Source organism: Oncorhynchus gorbuscha, linkage group LG14, assembly GCF_021184085.1.
Source record: "Oncorhynchus gorbuscha isolate QuinsamMale2020 ecotype Even-year linkage group LG14, OgorEven_v1.0, whole genome shotgun sequence".
NCBI lineage: Eukaryota > Metazoa > Chordata > Actinopteri > Salmoniformes > Salmonidae > Oncorhynchus > Oncorhynchus gorbuscha.
In genome coordinates, this window is record NC_060186.1 from 43,854,176 (window position 1) to 43,877,241 (window position 23,066).

Below are 23,066 nucleotides of genomic sequence, written 5' to 3' on the forward strand. Positions count from 1 at the left end.
ACATGCAACAATTGCAACGATTTTACTGAGCTACAGATCTTACAAGGAAATCAGTCAATTGAAATAAATGTATTAGACCCAAATCTATGGATTTCACATGAATTGGCAAGGGTGCAGCCATGAGTGGGCCTGGGAGGCCTACCCACTTGGGGGCCAGGCTCACCCACTGGTGAGTCAGGCCCAGCCATTCAGAATGAGTTTCTCAGTTTCAGACAGTCCGAATACTCCTCAGTTTCATCAGCTGTCCGGGAGGCTGGTCTCAGACAATCCCACATGTGAAGAAAGCGGATGTGGAGGTCCTGGGCTGCCGTGGTTACATGTGGTCTGTGGTTAGGAGGCTGGTTGGACCTACTGCCAAATTGTCTAAAACGAAGTTGGAGGTGGCTTATGGATGAGAAATTAACATAAAATTCTCTGGCAACAGCTCTGGTGGACATTCCTGCAGTCAGCATGCCAATTGCACGCTCCCTCAACTTGAGACATCTGTGGCATTGTGTTGTGTGACAAAATTGCACATTTTAGAGTGACCTTTTATTGTCCCCCAGCACAAGGTGCACCTCTGTAATGACCACACTGTTTAATCAGATTTTTTTATATGCCAACCTGTCAGATTGATGGATTATCTTGGCCAATCATAAATGCTCACTAATAAGGATGTAAACACATTTGTACTCAAAATTTCAGATAAATAAGCTTGGACAATTTCTGGGATCTTTTATTTCAGCTTATGAAAACATGGGATCAACTCTTTACATGTTGCATTTATATTTCTGTTTAGTATAGTTTGGGGACTATCCAAATACAGTGTTACCCTTACAGGTTTACTATCTTAATTTGATCACTCTGTTGTCGCAGAGAATTTTCCTGCAAAGCAGGAAATGCAAATTGTAGGATTTAAAAAGGCTTCGAACGTTTGTAATTTCCACTTTAAAATGACAGACTTGATTTATCCTATCAAAAAATGTATCAAACCGCTACAAAAGTTTTCATTTAATTATAATCCACATAATAGTTCACATTTCCTGTTGCTGCAGATGTAGAAAATGGTCAAATTAAGAGAACATCTGTGTACTTGTACGCAGTCCAAATAAGGTGTGACCCTATTTTGTCTTCATTAGTTTGACATTTTCCTCTCATACTCTAAGAGTTTTCTGAATGATGGCATGAGTGAAATTATAATATTTATTGTAACTTTTCTGTATGGAGGAGGTTTGTTTTAAACAGAGCTTTAGCATACATGTTGTACACGCAATGCAATCAAGAGCTGCAGTATCAGATCTCCCATTATTTAAAATGGGGTGGTGCGTTTACTTATAGTGCGTTCGTGTTTGAAAGAGGAAAATGTTGCCCAATATGTGTAAAAATGGCACCAAACTGTCCTCACTGCACAGGTACATTGCAGAGAGGGTGTTCAGACCACATAGATAGATATCGTTAGTAGATATTGTTTTATCTCTATGATTCAGACTATCCATGACCACCTCAGTATTCATCTCTGGTGTCTGTTGCAACAAGATGTTCACTCATACTTACAACAGGGTATGTGTCCCAAATGGTATCCTATTCCCTATATAGTGCACTCCTTTTGACTCCCTATGGGCCCTGGTCAAAAGTAGTGCATTACGTAGGAAATGGGGTGCCTTTCAGGATGCAACCATACACTGAGGCCAGGAAAGTTACCATAACATCAACTAATTTAGACATTGTTTACCATCTGCAATAAACAAGGAATGTTACAGAGCTGCCCTCCCACAAGTCCCTTACCCTACCTAGGATGTATACCGTCTGAGTGGGCTGTGCTTAGATGCTATCGCTCTTTGTTTGTGGTGATGTCTCCCCCTGAATCTGACTGTGTTTTGGGATCTGTGCACTCTTTCCTCTCTCTCCCTCGCTCACTCCTTCTCTCTCTCTCCTCTCTCTTTTTGCAATCGCTCTCCCCTGTTTCTCTCTGTCCATCTCTCTGCTCCTCTCGCTCATTGTCTATGCCTGTCTCTCTCCCCTCTCTCACTCTGTACTCGGTCCCCTTCCCTCTCTCATATCTTGCTTTCTTTCTCCTCCCCCTTCACCCTTCTCTTTTTCTCATTCCATCACAGTTTGAGGGCCTGAGTCGGGTGGCCGAGAGCCTGTTCTCGCTGGTCAATGGCGACGACATGTACACCACCTTTGCACAGCTGAAGGACAAAAACAGCCTGGTGTGGCTGTTCAGCCGCGTCTACCTTTACTCCTTCATCTCCCTCTTCATCTATATGGTGCTCTCGCTCTTCATCGCCCTCATCACAGACGCCTACGACACCATCAAGGTACTCACTCATACCTTTGCTGGTTTGTGTTCAGTTGGCACAAAACGTAAGAAAATGATCTGAAATGGAGTGAAATGGGGAGGGACTATCTGAACTTGCCCATTTAGGAACGCTCGCTTTGTTATCTGTTGCAAAACATTCTGAAACATTTTTCTAAGGTGTGGCCTGATGATCATGACCCACTGACCCAGGTATCAGGTCTAAATCCCAGACCATACAACCCCAAATCCATAACTATTGTCCAAAAACAGCTTATTGAGATTTGAGGATGGTTACATATGTAAACGGTCCATATCAGATATGTTTTAATGTCTAGTGAAAATGCCCAGGCACATTATTACACATAATTCATTCAAAGATATTGAATTTAGCCATCAGTGCCCCTTCAAAACAAAACAGTACATGAACAAACATTATACATTATGTGTGATGAGAGAAACAACAATATACGTTGAACGATTAATCAACTGAGGACCCTTTCATGTGTTAATGAGCAATGGAATTGGAATTTTTATTTTATTTATTTTTATTTTTATTTTACCTTTATTTTACTAGGCAAGTCAGGAATCGGAATTGGAATTAGAGATTTTGTCCAGTATGGCATTATTTATTATTAATCATTTAATGTTTTTTCTATGGGCCCAATTCAGACATAGTAAATGTACGCCTTGCCTACGCACGTCTTTCCTATGCACTTTTCAGTAGTTGGTATTCAGACTTACCTTATGCATATGCATAACGGGCTTTACAGGCGTGTTTCCCTTGCCCGCGAAGGACACATTTTATTAAACAGCTGAAAACCCTCCCACTTGCTGGCCAACAGATTTTCTTGTGGAGTTTTCATTCAATAGGCATTTCCGTACATTCATCTAAACCACCCCTTTAAATTTTGCATTCCTATTAATTCTCATTAGAATATACGAAGAGAATGATTCAGAATATTAGGGATCAATGAAAGATAGCCATGTAAATAGACACATTTGTCTCCTATCCAGCAATAATTGGTAGATAAATAAAATAAATCTGATCTTGTATATTATTTAGGGTTAGGAAAGTATTTCTGAAAAAAATAAAAGGGTTTGGAGAACATTTATGTTCAAAATATATTGATGAATCAAAAATGGTGGTTTGATTAATCCTGAAAGTTGCCGTATCATTGAAATATTGGAAGGTGAGAAGTGTACAATATGGGTTGAACAGTAGTCCTATAAATCTACCCTAATAATCCTCACTAATCACGGAACTGTGACAAGGGCCCAGTCGTCGTGAACCGTGCGCCAGCATCCAGATTTAAACTACTACGTACACTGTGTACGAAAAATTAGGAACACCTTCTTAATAGCGACACCAATTTCTCTAAATGCAGTGAAAAGTCTGGGCATATAACTGAAAGATTCTAGCAATCATAAATCAACTCAGTAGGTTTGGGGCTATACTGTCATTTGCACACAGACTACAGACGCCTATAGTTTGAGTCTCCAAATTTCAGGGCCAGCATTTCATAAACTTGGTGATATGTTGACAGGCTTCAGTTCGCTGCCATATGACTGGTTTTACATTTGTCTCTGGCGATCTTAATGTAAAATAGATCTAAACAATTGTCATTTATATTTACAATCCCCTCATCCAAATGACTTACTCATTTACGTAGCTCTTTTGAGTTGTAAATTGCAGTGTTGTCAATCGCAGGGAAAAAAATTAAGTAGATGTAGTTCCATTGGAACCACAGGTTGCTCGATCTTATCGTTTCATTGTGCATGAAGGTGGTCGAATTATGAGGGAATTAAGTCAAGGTCAGAATACAACGTATCTGTAGACACACCTACGCAACACCTACATTTCTTTGATTTTCACCACAAATGAATAGAGGGTGAATAGCATGCTTGCTTTAAGTTCAAGGTCAGAATACACGTAAACAAAAAAGTTTATTAAGAGTAATTAGTGCCTTCAGAAAGTATTCACATCTCTTGATTTCTTCCACATTTTGTGTTACAAAGTGGGATTAAAGTGGATTTAATTGTCATTCTTCTCAACGATCTACAAAAAACATTCTAACGTCAAAGTGGAAGAAAAAATGTGATTTTTTTTTTTAATCCTTCAAGCTCTCCCAAGTTGGTTTTTAATTATTGCTAGACAACCATTTTCATGGCTTAATATAGATTTTCAAGGAAATTTAAGTCAAATCTAGGCCACTCTGGAAATTTCAATGTTGTCTTGGTAAGCAAATCCAGTAATATATTTGGCATTGTGTTTTAGGTAATTGTCCTGCTGAAAGGTGAATTAATCTCCCACTGTCTTGTGGAAAGCAGACTGAACCAGGTTTCCCTCTAGGATTTTGCTTGCGCTTAGCTCCATTCCATTTATTTTTATCCTGAAAAACTACAGTCATTAACGATAACAAAAAAAACTATAACATGATGCAGCCGCCACTATGCTTGGAAATATGGAGAGTAGTATTCAGTATTGTGTTGTTTTGGATTTGACTGAGAGACCATACAGATAATTAATTGTATGTGTGGGGTACAGAAATAAGGTAGTCATAAAAAATGTATGTTAAACACTATTATTGCACACAGAGTGAGTCCATGCAACGTATTATGTGACTTGTTTACCTTGCCATAACAAAGGGGTTGAATACTTATTGACTCAAGACATTTCAGCTTTTCATTTTGAATTAACTTGTAAACATTAAAAATATATATAATTCCACTTTGACATTATGGGCCATTATGTGTAAACCAGTAATAAAGACAAATCTGAATTTAATCTATTTTAAATTCAGGCTGTAACACAACAAAATGTGGAAAAAGTCAAGGGGTGTGAATACCTTCTGAAGGCTCTTTCCATTTAATTCGGGTCAGAATTCCCCCCCTATGTGAATTCAGTTGTCTCATAGTACTTTTATTATACTCTACCGACAGAACTACCAGAAGAATGGTTTCCCCATGACAGACCTGCAGAGGTTCCTGAGAGAGCAGAATGATTTCCCCCCTAGTGAGGAGGGCAGCGAGATGGACACAGAGACTGGAATGGGACACCCAGCACTGTGCTGTTGCAGACGGTAAAGTAACTTTAAAATAACATTACCACATATAATTCAAATTAGTATAACAGACAATCTATTTTTAAGCAAAGTTCGATTTTATGATGATGGTAGTATAGTGTGTTAAGGTATATGACACATTATTATGACATGTCATATAGTATGGCTATGTAATATTTTTACTTAATCCCCTAGTCGATGTTCGGGCCCCCTCAGAAATCTAATTAGAATAATAAAAACATCCCCATCAAAATTTGTCAGTTTAATCTACAGATATATGTTTCCACATCATCTGTGCTGAAAGGTGGCAGAGCTAGAGCAGTGTGTGTCAGACCATGAGACATCCCGAAAACTTCTGTTGTCCGAACGGTTTAGCTTACAAAATATTATGACCCCTCTATGGAAAGATGAGATTCTCACGAATATGAAAAAAATAAAGAATATGGCAATTTTATAAATGGTAAAATTGTGTGACACGATTGCATTTTAGAACCCCGCTACCCCCATTTTAGGCAAATTCGTTCTGCATAGCCGGGTTTGCTCATTTTCAACCAATCCATTGATCCTAATGAGGAAATCTCCACCCACCCGGGGCAGGTTTTGCTGATATTTCCCTGCTACACGTGGAAATCACCACAACGTTCCCACCTCCAATTGCCAAATAAGTATTAGCAGCCTGCGTCAGTCTTTGAGTTGGGCCTTTAACCATTTAGCCAGTTAGTCAAAAAAATCAATAATAACCTGGTTGGGATTGGGAAGACTAAATTCTACACATTTTTCAGTGTTAGTGTTCCATCCAAATGCAACAACTTCAATCACCATTGTCTCTCCACATAACTGCTCTTACGTGAAAATCATGTGTAATTTCCCTTCAAAACAGTTTCTATCAATCTCTGTCATCTAGGGCAGAGCGCAGCCGAGTGGAGTTTCCTCCTCACTGAAGTTTAGCCTAGCCCTTTGTGGCCTGAGAAATGAAATTAGTGGTGGGAGAAATGTGGACACACCCAGCGATGTGCTGATTACAGAGGAACCAAGGGTTATATGCTGGGAAGAGACTTCACCCTTTGGCTGCTCTGTGCACTGACATAAACAACAGCATTGAGTGTGAGTCTCAAATGGTACCCTTTTCCATATATAGTGCACTACTTTTGACCAGGGCCCATAGGCCTCTGGTCAAAACTAGTGTACTATGTAGGGAATAGGTCAAATTAACCAGTGCCATACTGGCTATGTGTTAGCCTGGTCCCAGATCTGTGTGTGCGGTCTTGCCAAACACTGGCGTGACAATGACCTTAGGAATTTTCTAAACACAGATCAGGGACCAGGCTAGATATGTGTGCCACTATATGATGAACTGATGATGTCTGGAAAGCAACAGCTCGTGCTGGTCAACAAATTATGACCATTTCAAGGTCTCTATGTCTTCTGTTTATTTGCAGTATAGCATGTGTTTGAATCTGTGGACAGTATGTACGTGTGAAGGAGTGGCCTTCTCGAAATAAATTCATTTAAAAGTGGATTTATTCTAAATATTTACAGAGCAAGTTGTGTTCGTATTTCCTTATTTTATTTAATAATTTACCAAACATTCCAGCTTCTAGATATTGTATTTCCCATCATTTTAAACTAATTGCAGTCATGTGTTCATTATTAAGTGTTACTTGATTCCTATTGGTCCAGTTGATGGAAGTGGTTATTTGACACAGGTGTTTCAGCTCAGTAATTGGGTCACCTGCCATGTTAAAAATAGGTGTGTCTTGAATATTGGATTCCATAAAAATGTGATGCCTAGTGTTGGGATGAGTAACTACTGGAAGTGTTGTTGAATCCAATGGGTTACTTTAACATTAGCTAGCCTGCTGATGAAAACGGCAGTTTAATTAAAAACTAGCATGATTTCAATCTTCTCTATATATTATTTTCACAATGGGATAATTAGGTGTACAGTGCCCTCTCCCATCCCTGGATTGAGCTATGTTTTCTGAGCCATATCACTCGCTGGCTAAATGGCATCCTGATCATGGCAGCCTGCCGTTAAGACATTACAGAGAAGATGAAATTACAGTGACCGTAAGGTCTAATTGTTTTCATTTAACTCGTTTTTGTATAAGCAGCTGGGTGTAATGATATCACACCCCCCCCCCCCCCCGAAAAAGAAAATAGTACAGTACAATTGACTGATAATAAAAACATACTGCCATGGTGGAACTTGCACTCATGTAGTTGTGAAATTGCCAGCCAACCAAAACTAAGGCTCAGGAATTCTTGAAGGTCAGGACAATCCTTGTTCTGCAAAGAAACATTATCTTCAAAAGTATTCGCCAAAAAAAAAAAGTTTACAAAGGAAGTTAGACACTTGTCGAACGGCTACAATTACACGCCTCTTTTTTTTCACATCGCTTTTGTTGAATAAACCTGGGTCAATGGAAACCTTAATATGACACTCCAGCAGCATATCTGTGACTCTTGGAATGGAACAGCTAGTTTTGGTCAACAAATGGCCATTTCAAGGTCTCTGTTTTGCAGTATAGCATGTTTGACTCTTTAGGAGGCTTGTATCTGCCACTCTCAGCACTTGATTCACTGTTGATGCTTGGAAACCAACAGTTAGTGCTGGTTAACAGGTGGCCAGTTCAAGGTCTGTCTGTGTTGCATATAGAGGGGTTAGCTAAGAACATCCTGAATGATGTGCGTTATGATTCTAGATGGTCAGATAGCTAGCAACAATGACAAGAAGCTTCCATGTGGGGAATCATAGGTGGCTCATTTTTAGCTCATGTCTTGTTATTGATACTATGTGGGGCCTTGCAATACTCGTTAGTATTGTGGCAAGGAAACAAACTGCCTTAATGTTAGAAACTAACAATGCTGTCATCCAGCGTCACATTTATTTTCCAAGCTATAGTGCACAATATTTTACATGCAGCAGGTTAAGGATGAAAGAGTTTCGTCTGATTCGTGTTGTCATTTTTGCCATGGAAAAAAATATCCCGATGCAACGATCATCCCGGCCTTAAATACCGTGTCTTGTTTTGACAAGTGCTTATTATGTATGTTTTCAATGAAGGTTTTGAGGAAATATAGTTTACATGCCAACAATCCTTTGAAATTTGGAAGGATTACAAGCTCTTTGATGAGGAGAGAGTTATGTTGGTTCTCTTATGCATTGACAGTTTATTCTCCATCCTGAATGACTGTGGATTTAGGTTTTTGTGATTTCTCAATTGCTCTGAGATTTACCAAGTGTTTTTTTACAGATGCTTTTTAAATCTTGTTTGCTCCCTTTTTAAACACTTGTTTATTCATGTGAACACTTTATTGTGCTGAAGTATTTTTAAACAACACTATAACCGCGTGGCCTTTCAGCCTATAAATACCTGCTACACAATATTGCCGAGCGTTCACTTTAGCATATGCATATCAACCCGCAAACATAAGTACCAACGCTTGATAAATGGTGCATAAAGGATTAATTAAGAAATATTGTGGAACTGTATCATGAAGTCACATGCACCATTATCAATTTATATTGCACATTCATCCACTGATGACAGAATAGCATATTTTAATTGTATGATACTAGTTTATGCTTTGATTTCTATATACCTTATCAAACAACTCCGAGTAGGAGTGCTGATTTAGGATACATTTTGCCTTTTAGATCCTTGATCAGCACTCTGAAATGCTTGATACATATAGCCACTTGGGTAAATCCACTGAGCTGTGTGTCACATGAACAACAAGCATTATCTATGAGATATGGAGTGTGGGAGCTTACGCAGTATCCTCATGTCATGCCAACTGTTATTAGTGGACTTATAAGTGTCACGACTTTGGTTGAGGTCGGCTCCTCTCCTTGTTCTGGCGGCGTTCGGAGGTCGAAGTCACTGGCTTTCTAGTCATCACTGATCCATGTTTCCTTTTTCCTTTTGTTTTGTCTTAATTACGCACACCTGATTTCTATTCCCTTATTATGTTCCTTATTTAACCTCTCTGTTTTGTCCGTGATTGTTTTGTGTTACCGTGTGTGTTGGAAGGTTTTCTCATTATGTGATGTTTCCTTGTTGGAGATATTCCGTTTTTTGTATCAATATTTTGGGTAAAGACTTTTGTGTTTTTCCTCAAACCTGTGTCCTGCGCCTCCCTCAGACAACGAACCCAGCATATTGTTACAGAATCACGGACCATATTCATGGAGTCAGCAGGCGCAGCCAGTCCTCCTCTCCCGGTAGAGGAGGACCATGCTACAAAGTCTAGGGAAAGCCATGGATCGCGTGCTGCAGACTATGGACAGATGGGAGAGAGGAGGATTTCCAATTAATCAAGCCACACCATCTTCTCCCGCACCTCAGCCTGCACCAATACCCACCCATCCTTCATCAGGGTTCAGTGGGATTCGGCTCTCGCTCCCCCCGTGTGCGTATGACGGAACAGCTCCCGGGCCCTCTTCAACCTCAGGAGGCTGAAGAAATTCAGCTTGTCACCAAAACCACAACTTTTACAGATGCACAATCGAGAGCATCCTGTCGGGATGTATCACCACCTGGTACGGCAACTGCTCCGCCCGCAACTGTAAGGTTCTCCAGAGGGTGGTGAGGTCTGCACAACGCATCACCGGGGGCAGACTACCTGCCCTCCAGGACACCTACACCACCCGACGTCACAGGAAGGCCAAAAAGATAATCAAGGACAACAACCACCCGGGCCACTGCCAGAAGGCGAGGTCAGTACAGGTGCATCAAAGTGGGGACAGAGAGACTGAAAACCAGCTTCTATCTCAAGGCCATCAGACTGTTAAACAGCCATCGCTAACATTGAGTTGCTGCTGCCAACATACTGACTCATCTCTAGCCACTTTAATAATGAAAAATTGGATGTAATAAATATATCACTAGCCACTTTAAACAATGCCACTATATATAATGTTTACATGCCCTACATTACTCTTCTCATATGTATATACTGTACTCTATACTGTCTACTGCATCTTGTCCAAGCCGTTCGGCCATCGCATATATTTTTATTCATGCATCGCAGTGCTACCTGTGCCAATAGAGATCCTGGTTCGAATAAGTCTGTCGCAGCTGGCAATTACCGGGCACTATTGGCCCAGCGTGGTCAGGGGAGGGTTTGATTGGCAGGGATGTTCCTGTCCCGTCGCGCAGATGACTCTTGCGGCTGGATGGGCGCAATGCACTCTGATACGGTCACCAGGTGTACAGTGTTTCTTTTGACACATTGGTGCAGCTGGCTTCTGGGTTAGCGGGCATTGTGTCAAGAAGCAGTGTGGCTTGGCTGAGTTGTATTTTGGAGGATGCACAGCTCTTCATACAGGAGTTGCGGCGATGGGACAAGACCGTATCTACAAATTGGGTACCTTATTTTGTAAATTACTTCAGTGCCATTGACTGTTTTGCGGGTACTGTTTAATTTAAGCTGCCAGTTTAGGACTTGTGGTGTCTTTCTCAAACTAAACTATTGTACTTGTCCTCTTGCTCAGTTGTGCGCCGGGGCCTCCCACTCTTTCTATTATGTTCATAAAGAAAGATTGAGGGGACAACAATTAGACTATGGTCACTTATTAAGGTGCTATGGTATTTTGAACTAAGCACATTAGTTTGGAAACTATTAGTAAGTAGTCAATTCTAGAATAAGACTTGTGAACATGAGAGTAGAATGACTGAGTAGTCTGTCTGTGGGATGTGGCATTCTCCAGAGGCCCTCTAGATTCCTGAATTTGATTAGATTAATCAGAACCTGGACAGATGTGATATTTGATGGCGTACGTGTAGACAGTCTGTCAAATTGCCTCCAATTATTAGATTAGTGGTACTAAGATCTGGGAGCAAATCAAAAACATTAAGAAAGAATTGTGGCTTGTCAATGCTGGGGCCATAGAGGGTGACAAGGGGTGTTTTTACGAAAGAGACACGTGACAATTTTAAACTTGAAATCCAGTTGGAGCTCAGATGTCGCTGCACCATGGTTTGTACGTGTGTTTCTTACAGTAAGTGTAAGCACCTTTTGCGAGCCTGCTTGAGACACCTTTAAAACTTCTTATGGCTAGGCTCGACAACATTCCGATGAAAAGGCAGAGCGCGAAATTCAAAAATATGTTTTGAAATATGTAACTTTCATACATTCACAAGTGCAATACACCAAATTACATCTTAACTTGATAATCTACCCATCGTGTCCGATTTCAAAAAGGCTTTACAGCGAATGCACACCATATGATTTTTAGGTCAGAGCCTAGTCACAAGAACACATATAGCCATTTTCCAGCCAAAGAGGAGATCCAGCACAAAAAGCAGAAAGAGAAAATGAATCACTAACCTTTGATCTTCATCAGATGGCACTCATAGGACTTCAGGTTACATAATACATGTATGTTTTGTTCGGTAAAGTTCATATTTATATCCAAAAATCTCAGTTGACATTGGCGCTTTATGGATCTAATGTTGTGCCTCAAACATCCGGCGAATTGTCAGAGCGCCACAATTTACAAAAATACTCATAATAAACTTTGATAAAAGATACAAGTGTCATACACAGAATTATAGATATACTTCTCCTTAATGCAACTGCTGTGTCAGATTTCAAAAAAGCTTTACGGAAAAAGCAAACCATGCAATAATCTGAGTACGGCCCTCAGACACAAAAACAAGCCATGCAGATACCCGCCATGTTGTGGAGTCAGTAAAAGTCAGAAATAGTGTTATAAAAAATCACTTACCTTTGATCTTCATGAGAATGCACTCCCAGGAATCCCAGTTCCACAATAAATGTTTGTTTTGTTCAATAAAGTCCATCATTTATGTCCAAATCGCCTTTTGTCCAGGCGACTGTTCAGACAAAGTGATCAGCTCAGATGAGCGTGATCTGCTCATGCCACTCTGCCAGACCTCTGGTTGAAACAGCTCTCATTCACCCCCACTTCAAAGTAGAAGCTTCAAACAAGGTTCTAAAGACTGTTGACATCTAGTGGAAGCCTTAGGAAGTGCAATATGACCCCATAGAAACTGTATATTTGATAGGCAATGAGTTGAAAAACTACAAACCTCCGATTTCACACTTCCTGGTTGGATTTTTTCCCGGGTTTTCGCCTGCCATTTGAGTTCTGTTGTATTCAAACATCATTCAAACAGTTTTAGAAAGTTCAGAGTGTTTTCTATCCAATACTACTAATAATATGCATATTATCTTCTGGGCCTGAGTAGCAGGAAGTTTACTCTGGGCAAGCTTTTCATCCGAACGTGAAAATACTGCCCCTATCCCAAACAGGTTTTAACATCTGACTGATTCCTGAGATCGTTTCCTGACATTCATATCCAAGATGATTTCAAATTTAACATCTTAATTATGTACAAATTAAAATAAAACTTCTGGCTGCAGAAAACAACCAAACACCGTAACAGAGACCAGAGAACCCTACCCCTCGCCACTGCTTCCCCAAATTAAGCACTGTTCTCCATCTCTCGTAAATGAGGACCGCCAGGCATGATGGCTAGAATAGACAAATTAATACGTTACTGCTTATGAATCAATGTATAATCCACTGTTTGCTCAGTCAACATCCCAGTAATTTGTCGCGAGTGATTTCAGCTTTGCAGAGGGTTTGCTGTAGTTTTGATAAGTAGGTTGCAGCCTCTTCGGGCTTGGTGAAAACTCTTGTCATGCCGTTGTGATGAATATGCAGCTTTGCTGGGAAACGCAGTGTCACAGGCGTCGTAAGACGTTGACCAAAGTGCAATGTGGTGAGCATACATATTCCTTTTATTTATAGAAAATGTAGCCAACAAAACAAGGAAATGACCGTGAGGCTTAACTTCGGCTATAATGCCTCAAACAAAGTCAACTTCCCACAAATAACAAAGGGGAAAAGGCTGCCTTAGTATTATTCCCAATCAGAGACAACGATAGACAGCTGTCCCTGATTGAGAACCATAACCGACCAAAACATAGAACTAAAGAACATAGAATACCCACCCAAATCACACCCTGACCAAACCAAAATAGAGACACGAAGGCTGTATTTCACCTCCACCTCTCTCATGGTCTGCATGACATCTTGGATTGCGTGCCGTTGTGCCTTCAACTCCATGGTGTAGTCGGAGAAAATGAGAACCATTTGACCTTTGTTTTCCTTAGCTCGCTGATGAGCTCCTTTTCCTGAAATTGATTTACCCTTGCTATTATGGTGCACGGCTTGGCACCTAGTGACGGCTTCACCTGCAGAGAGTGGTGTGCACGGTCAATGAAGTGCTTTGGGAAGTTGACATTGCCCAGCAGCTTGGGAATGAGCTTGGACACAAACTCTGTGGGTTAACTTGTTCTTCGTCCTCCCAAATCCCCAAAAGTTTGCTGTTCAGCCTGCAACTCCTGCCTTCAAAGTCGAGAACCTTGATTTTTTAAAAGCTGCTAGCAGGTGGTTTCCAGGCCTCCGATCCGGGTGTCATTGTCAGACTGCCTCATCGGCTGTGTCCATGCGGCTCTTCAGTTCGACCTGTGCTGTCTTTAGGGACTAAAACTTTGTTTCGAGCCTGTCAAAATGATTGTTGAATGTTTTTATTACAACCTTTTTCATTTGTTCAATACCATGGAGGAATCTTGTTGGTGGGTGTCTGAAGTGTTGTCAGTACTCAAAGTGGCGCTAGCTGCTGCTTGTTGGGACTGAGCCTTTGTAGATTTTCCGTTAGCGGTTCTGTTGGTTTTCGTCACCATTCTTCACTTCATCGCTGCTAGTTAAAACTTCTTATGGGCAGGTGGGACGATAACCTTCATAAAATGACAAGTGTAATATATCAAAATAAAGCTTAGCTTCTTGTTAATCCAGCTGCTGTCATATTTCAAAAAGGCTTTACGACGAAAGCACACCATGCGATTATCTGAAGACAGCGCCCCGCATGAAAAACATATTTCAACCAGGCAGGTGCGACACGAAAGTCAGAAATAGCTAAATAAAAAATGCCTTGGCACTCCACAAGATCCCAGATACATCACAAATGCTCATTTTGTTCGATAATGTCCTTCTTTATATCCATAACTCAGTTTAGCTGGCCGCTTCAGTCAATAATCCACCTAGTTTCCTTCCATCAAAATGCAAAACAAAATTAATCCCAAAGATTACCAATCAACTTTTCCAAACAAGTCAAACAAGGTTTATAATCAAACCGTAGGTACCCTAATACGTAAATTTGCACAGGATCGGTACATACGAACATCACACCTGCCGGACAGGTACAGGATGGCAACAACAACTTCCCGAGTTACCCCAGGAACGCACAATCCTTCCATCAGTGCTCAGACTGTCCACAATAGGCTGAGTGAGGCTGGACTGAGGGCTTGCAGGCCTGTTGTAAGGCGGGTCCTCAACAGACATCACCGGCAACCATTTCGCCTATGTGGGCTGTTGCCGGTGATGTCTGGTGAGGACCTGCCTTACAACAGGCCTACAAGCCCTCAGTCCAGCCTCTCTCAGCCAAGTGAGGACAGTCTGAGCACTGATGGAGGGATTGTGTATTCCTGTTGTAACTTGGGAAGTTGAGGCAACTCAAATCGGAACACAAATGGCTCCCGATGGAAAAAAGACATCTCTCTGTAGGCTACCAAAATATTGTCAACTTCTCAATGGGCCTATTTTATTTTTTATTTAAACTATATTTAAAACAGGGAGTCACAGATAAAAAATATTTTACAAGAGCCCTGTATGCATTACAATAACAGAATAATAAAACATATACGTGTTTTTTAAAACAATATACTGTAATTCAGCACACAAGAACAAAGTAAACACATTTAATAAAAGCAATCACATTCAACTACAGAGGTCCTCAATCAATTTCAACAGCCCGTGTGACACCAGCACATGTAACTGCTGTGAACTCTGTTCCACACATTCGGGGCAACAAAAAAAATGCACATTTTTCCAAATCTGTGGAGACCGAAGGGATCTCTAGTGTTATCCATTCCTGAGAACGGGTTTGGTAACTTATGATTCTTAACTTAATTAAGGAAGTTACATATAGAGGCAGTTTGTATAAGATTGCTTTGTAAATAAGAGAATGCAGCTCTCTTACAGACAGTGGTCCATCCTACATTTTTATACAGACTACAATGATGAGTCCTAAAATTGTCACCTGTGATAAAACGTATTGCGGAATGGTAGACTGCATCCAAGGGTTTGAAAAGAGCCTGCTTCATGCATGTAAACAATATCACCAAAATCCAATAGAGGGAGAAGCATTGTTTCAATCTTTTTCCTACTTTTAATGCTTAGGCATGATTCATTTTGATATGTAAAAAAAACTGTAATCAGATTGGGCGATTTTCGATCAGTACAAAAATCCTTTAAACAGTCAGCATCCTGCGTTCCCCATGCAAGATTAAAATCTCAGGCGATCAACACCTCTGGGGTAGTAAAAATTTTAATTAAATCAATGAGTTCGTTTAGTACACACTTCTTGGCGGAGGGTGGACGATCACTTCATGTAACTTTTATTTTTGAGTTTGGACCCAACCATTAAAATTTAGGACTGAAGGTAACCTTTAACAGAGACACAGAAATAATATTATTTGTGTAAATAGCAACACCACCTATTGAGCAATCAATCGGCCATCACTGGTGAGTGAGCTGTGCATCATTGGATATGTCAGTAAAATTGGAAAGTTTTCTTTGTATTTTTTAAAGAATTTCCTCATTGTACAATGTCTCCACACGTTTAAGATATTGGTGGAGTCAAGTCGTTTTTATTATCAGATTGTTTGTCAGTTTCAAAGTATCCTATCATTTGTGCAGTTTAAAAAGATTCAGCCATGTCAAATGATGTAGAATTGCATGAAATACATTTTATTTTCATCCTGGACCCTAGGCAACAAAGAAATTCCATGTGCAACTTCTTCACGCACCTCTACTCAACTTCTCTATGCAAAAGCGATATTGCATGCAGTGCTTAATAAGAAAATACAAATAAAATATATACGTATATATATTAATTTTTTTGGTATCATGGGGGTGACCTGGAAGGCTCTATCACACTCACTTTTTGATCGCACTTCCCAATTTTACAAATTTAAGGACTGATTTACTCCACAATTCTAACCTAATTGACAGAGTGAAAAGGAAGATTGTACATAATAATAAAAACTTGCAACACGGCATTAAAGTAATACTGCAAGAAATGTGCCAAAGAAATGTCCTTTGTTCTGAATACAAAGTTTTATGTTTGATGCAAATACAAAACATGTACCACTCTCTCCAGATTTTAAAGCATCGTGGTGGCTGCATAATGTTAAATCATAGCAGAAAACCTGCCTCGGTCTGCTTTCCACCAGACATTGGGAGATGAATACACCTTTTCAGCAGGACAACCTGACACACAAGGCTACATCTACACTGGAGTTGCTTATCAAGTAGATGGCGACTGTTCCTGCATGGCTGAGTTCCAGTTTGACTTTGACCTCTACTTGAAAAGCTATGGCAATACATAAATGGTTGTCTATGTCATGTTTTGTCATTGATTATCATGTCTTGTCTCTGTGCTTCCCTTCTATTCGTTTCCCTCTGCTGGTCTTATTAGGTTCTTTCCCTCTTTCTATCCCTCTCTCTCCCCCTCCCTCTCTCGCTCTCTCTCTCTATCGTTCGTTCCTGCTCCCAGCTGTTCCTCATTCTCCTAACTACCTCATTTACTCTTTTCACACCTGTCCCCTATTTTGCCCTCTGATTAGAGTCCCTATTTCTCCCTCTGTTTTCCGCTTCTGTCCTTGTCGGATCCTTGTTTGATGTTCGCTGTTCTGTGTCCTTGTTCCGCCCTGTCGTGTTTTACCTTCTTCAGATGCTGCGTGTGAGCAGGTGTCAATGTCAGCTACGGCCGGTGCCTTCCCGAAGCGACCTGCAGTCTGTGGTCGAGTCTCCAATCATTCCTTTCTACTGATGAGTGGATTTCAGTTTTCCTGTTTTTGCATTTACCTAGATAATATCCAGGATTATCGCTTTTGTTTAAGACTGGAATAAAGACTCTGTTTCCGTTAAGTCGCTTTTGGGTCCTCATTCACCTGCATAACAGTCTAGCAGTGGTGATTTTAGCATGTAAATCTTGGTGGGGCAAACTCAGATTTATTTTTTTATTTTTTTATATTATTTTTTAGATGCATGCCAGACGAATCAATACATGAATTGCACTACAACTGTGAGTAACAGTGCCCACAAACTGTTAGGGCCTATAAAAAGCTGTCCCGACAGCAGAGCTTTCTTTTATCACCATGAAGTGAATTCTTAGCCAGGTGTAGCGGCGGTGTCAGCAGAAACTTTTCTGGCAGCGAAACTGTACATTCAGCCTACATTTTTACTGCCTTTTTAAAAAATATGGCTGACCTTGATAAAACAAATGTTTCTACTGACAATTTGAGATGTACAATCTATGGCAAAGGGAATGATGAGTGGATAAGAGGCAATCCGTAATTTTGATTAAGACATTAATGAGTGAGCTAGGACGGACTTAGTCAACTATTTGTTCAGCACTTTAAGTGTACAGCAACCGAATTCAGAACAGTACTCTCCCTGTACACCAAGTCAGAACCATAGGATAAATAAAGGGGACATAAGCAGAGAATGAAATCTCTCCCAATATTTGATTACATTTCTCTAAGACAGGTTACATGCTCTAACCGTAAGGCGCTGCAGAGGGTAGTGCGTACGGCCCAGTACATCACTAGGTCCAAGCTTCCTGCCATCCAGGACCTATATACTAGGCGGTGTCAGAGGAAGTCCCTAAAAAATTGTCAGACTCCAGCCACCCAAGTCATAGACTGTTCTCTCTACTACCGCACGGCAAGCAGTACCGGAGCGCCAAGTCTAGTTTCAAAAGGTTTCTTAACCGCTTTTACCCCCGAGCCATAAGACTCCTGAACAGCTAATCAAATGGCCACCTGGACTATTTACATTGACACCCACCCCCTTTGATTTTTACACTGCTGTTGCTTGCTGTTTATATATGCATAGTCACTTTACCCCTACTGTACAAATGTTCAAATTACCTCGACTAACCTGTACCCCCGCACATTGACTCTGTGCCGATACCCCCTGTTTATAGCCTCTTTATTGTTATTTTTTAAAACTTAACTTCTTTGGGACAGGGGACAGTATTTTCACGTCCAGATGAAAACCGTGTCCAAAGTAAATGGCCTGCTACTCAGACCCAGAAGCTAAGATATGCATACTATTAGTAGATCTGGATAGAAAACACTGAAGTTTCTAAAACTGTTTGAATCATGTCTGTGAGTATAACAGAACTTATTTGGCAGGTGAAAACCCGAGGACAAACCATTCAGATATTTTTTATTTATTTCGAGGTCACTCTCTTTTCAATGAGATTTCATTGGGAATCCAGATTTCAGATAGACTTTCCTGCAGTTCCTATCGCTTCCACTGGATGTCAACAGTCTTTAGAAATTGGTTGAGGTTTTTCCTTTGAGAAATTAAGAAGTAACACTTTTCAGAATGAGGATCGAGTCTAGTGTACTCTTTGTTAGAGGCGCGTCAAAGGTAAGGCATGAATTATATTTTTATTTCTGCATTTTGTGTCGCGCCTGCAGGGTTGAAATATGCTTTCCTCTCTTTGTTTACTGGGGTGCTATCATCAGATAATAGCATCGTTGGTTTCGCCGTAAAGCATTTTTTAAATCTGACACGTTAGCTGGATTCACAACAAGTGTAGCTTTAATTTGGTATATTGAATGTGTGATTTCATCCAAGTTACATTTTTATAGTCATTTATTTGAATTTGGCGCTCTGCATTTTCACTGGATATTGGCCAGGTGGAACGCTACCATCCCACATATCCCAGAGAGGTTTTAACCAATAATACGGTTCAAGAAATAGAGTTAAGGGCTTCTAAGTAAGCATTTCATGGTAAGGTTTACTTTTGTATTCAGTGCATTTAACAAATAAAAAATGTATTTTATTTTTATGTGCACCACCAAGTCAGAAAAGTAGACTAAGTTATGAAGGGGAAAGGGACCAACTTATTAGGATGAGGCACATGGGCTACTAACAGCTTACTACACAACATACACTTAGTATTACTTTCTTAGCTACTCTATACATATCTCCCTGGCATATTATTACATAGTTTATGTAGCAGCATACAATACATTTTTGGACCTCTATGTTCCCGACTTGGAATTCCGAGTTGGATGACCATTCAAAACTTATTTTCCAGTTGTCTTGAATTTACTGAACTCCTGAGATTTCTGCGTTTCCAGTTGTTTTGAACAGCATGGCCAATGCATTCAACCTTTTCTGGCCCATGGTGTGTTGCGAGTGAATGTTTTATCATTTTAAGCTTATCAAAGACCCTTAAACCTTGACTTGGACTATACCCTTTCCACTGAAATAGCAAGCTAGTGATTGTTGTGCAAAGCTTGCAGTTGGCAACTGATTCCTTCCAAACCACTAATTGTTGAATGGCACCCTGGAATACCATCGGGGCCAGTGGCCTTGCCGGCGTTGACCTGATTTTAAAGACCCTTCTCTCATTGGCCTCGGCGAGCGAGATCACCCAATCCTCTGGGTTGGTGACGGCTCTCACACCCGGCTCAATGTTGTCAAAGCATGCATTAAGTTAATTGAGTACGTATGGTAGAGGCATTGTCAGGCAGATCACGGTTGGGTTTTCCTTTGTAATCCATAATGAACTGTAGCCCCTGCCACATCCAGCACGGGTCAGAGCCCATCAATGGTCTCTGACTTGGGGTCAGACCCGCTCAGGAGGAACTAACTTTTATCAATGCTGAATTGAACGTCATTGTTTTCTCAAAGGTGATAATGTATTTTTTTGCAAAACTCTTCACTGAATTTAAAAGTAATTAAAGTAATCTAGTTTTCCCAAATATTTGTCCTGATAGCGTAAGTGATTACAAAACACTAATCGGGTTACATTTAACTCCCGAGTTAAATTTTCTTGGGCTCCCGAGTGGCGCAGTGGTCTAAGGCACTGCATCTCCATGCTTGAGGCGTCACTACAGACTTCCTGGTTTGATCCGACTTTATCACAACCGGCTGTGATTGGGAGTCCCATATGGCGGTGCACAATTGGCACAGCGTTGTCCAGGTTTTGCCGGTGTAGGCTGTCATTGTAAAAAATGTGTTCTTAACTGACTTGTCTTGTTAAAGGTAAATATTAACTGATCACATGTAATCTGTTACTCCCCAACCTTGAATATGACCCAGGTCTACATGAGTCATTAGATGTATAATATACTGCAGCACTTTACATGGATTAACCCTGATCCCTTGGACATTTTCTTTGGATGATAAAGGAAAGGAGACTGTAGTTGGGGATTTGGAACAGTAAAGGGAACAACATTATGTACTTATAAGGAGGGCTCATCCTCCACTGGACAACTTTGCCAACAACTACTCATCATGTTGGGCATTGCAAATGAATGGCAACTACTTCGGTGTTTCCTTTACATTGTATTAACAAGAAATATAAGCCTTTTCAAAATGTTCTACATTCTAACTTTCAGGGACTACATCCAAATGCCACACTATTCCCGACATAGCACAACAAATGGAATAGCGTGGCATTTGGAATGCAAACACAAAGCTTTAAGTTTTACCAGACAACCTAGGGTCCATACTTGTGAACATTAGAATAATTTTAACCTGGACCTACATTGTAGTTGGTCTCATCCGATAACCTGCCACATGTTAGCCCTATGCTAACCTCACCAGGTGACAATGATTATTTCCTGTCAGAACAAATTCTGCATCAGCTTATCAAAGATCTAAAACTTTATATCCACCAACAAATGGCATTTCTTAAAATAGGCCCTTGGCCACCAGAGGGATATTTGACCTCAAAATTCAAGGTTGACTTTTGTTCCTCTTGGTCTGTATCAAGTAGAGTGCCAAAATTGCATGATGATGATGATGCATCCTTGACTAGGCTACTAATGTTAGACACAATTCAAAAGGCACATTTTCTCATATGTCAAAATCCTACACTTTTGCTCATCTGTTTTGCACACATCCATGTGCTTTTACAGAAAAGAGGTCAATGCAACAAGTTTATTGTACATTGTAATAAAACAAAAAAGCTGAAGAGCCATATGGACTTGTCATATAGCTTTCAAGACATACCATCAACATAATTGCTTCCTGGTGGCAAACTTAGCTAAAGCAGTTGCCTCACATGACAGTGCTCATTAACCATGGGTTCGAGCTCCCCTTATGTCAAGCAAGTTTGCTAAGAGAAACACTGCTTGTCCTCTGTTCAATGAGACAGTCGATAATTATAAAACATTGTACATGTAAGGGTAGCCTGCTTTACGCGTTCACATGTAAAATAATGTGGTTTTTCCCTATGGGTGATTGAAGCTAGTAAAAGATTTTCTGGAATGACAGTCAACTTTCTTTTGTTTGGGATTATGACTGGATTGTTCTGTTTCAGGGCTCCAAGCAATGATGACATCATACTCATCAGCTGACAGCAGCCACACCTGGGAATGTTGGGAGCAGAGGATGATTCTGGAAATTGGGAACCCGGAACTCTGAAATACAGGAAAGAACCCTGATGGAAATACTGTTCAATAATATTTGGGATCATGCAGGTTTTAATAGGCAGAATATGTATATTTTCCCTGGAAACAAATGTGGAATATAAGTGCCAAATAATTCTTTATATTGCCTTTTAAACATTAAACTAAAAGCCATGTATGATATCTGCTGGTTCAGAGCCAGTGGCTCTGTATTAGCAAAGAGAAGGAAGATATTGAAAACAATAAGTGTCCACTCCACCTCTGAGGAATGTGCCTGGATAAATGTAGCCACTCTCAAATTCATAGGCGGGGCTATGGATGCAAGGACTAACCATCATGACATCAAAATTATAGTTAACTATGTTTTGTTGCTATACAGTGTTTTACTTTGTTTACAAACATTGGCGGGAAAAAAAAGTTTATATTTTGGGTTCTAATGGTGTACGACTGTTGAACTAAGCTCATGAGGCATTTTCACAGGGACATTCTTCAGAGGTTTACAGGACCAGAAAGTCACTTCAGGCAAGCACAGGGAGAGCATGTCTGCTATGTGATTCTGATGCCCTTCGTATGTATGCAACATTAATGTGAAACACATGTAATTTATTTTTCGGTGTTTCATAGATTTGTATGTTCAAAATAAATCTGTGAATGCACTACTAAAAATAATTTTTCTTTATCATTTGTCTATTATTTTGTCCATATCGGTATTTTGTCCATTTTGGAAATACCATTGTGTCTAAGACCACCATTAATTTTCAGTAAATAGAAAAGGTAATGCAGTCACTTGCAAAAGGAAGAAGGTAAATCACATAATCCACTCATGCTATGTACTTAGTAATTGAACTTGGTAATTGAACTTTGGAATAAAGAGCTCATGACACCTGTAATCTGCAAAGTCAATATTATTGAAAGATGAACTGCCTCTACACACAGGCATGCATGTCTTCCCTGTATCATAAAGATAATAAAATGTGAGTCTGCCTTTCCCAGGTTTAAGACGGCAGGGAAAAGACTATTTGCAGAAACTGAACCTTGAGTGCGTGACAGAATAGGAGACAATGATAAAGTGGCATGTATTATTCTGTTACATGCATTATTTGGTCATTTACTTTGACTACATAGCTGTGTAATAAATCCGTTGTGGCTAAGTATTTCATGCATGTGTTGTAACGGGTCCC

General features: G+C 40.2%; 1 protein-coding gene across 3 annotated transcripts in view; it reads left to right on the top strand.

Moving 5' to 3' along the window:
• The window catches only part of mcoln2 (mucolipin TRP cation channel 2), a 47,401-nt gene extending 24,626 nt beyond the window's left edge, over positions 1-22,775 (top strand). For all 3 annotated transcript variants that reach the window (XM_046298102.1, XM_046298100.1, XM_046298101.1), the window contains exons 12-14: positions 2,094-2,300; positions 5,222-5,361; positions 21,798-22,775. In XM_046298102.1, the coding sequence (XP_046154058.1) occupies positions 2,094-2,300; positions 5,222-5,361; positions 21,798-21,834 (384 nt within the window). In that variant the 3' untranslated portion in view covers positions 21,835-22,775. The remainder of the gene's footprint in view (positions 1-2,093; positions 2,301-5,221; positions 5,362-21,797) is intronic.
• The last annotated feature ends 291 nt before the right edge of the window (positions 22,776-23,066 follow it).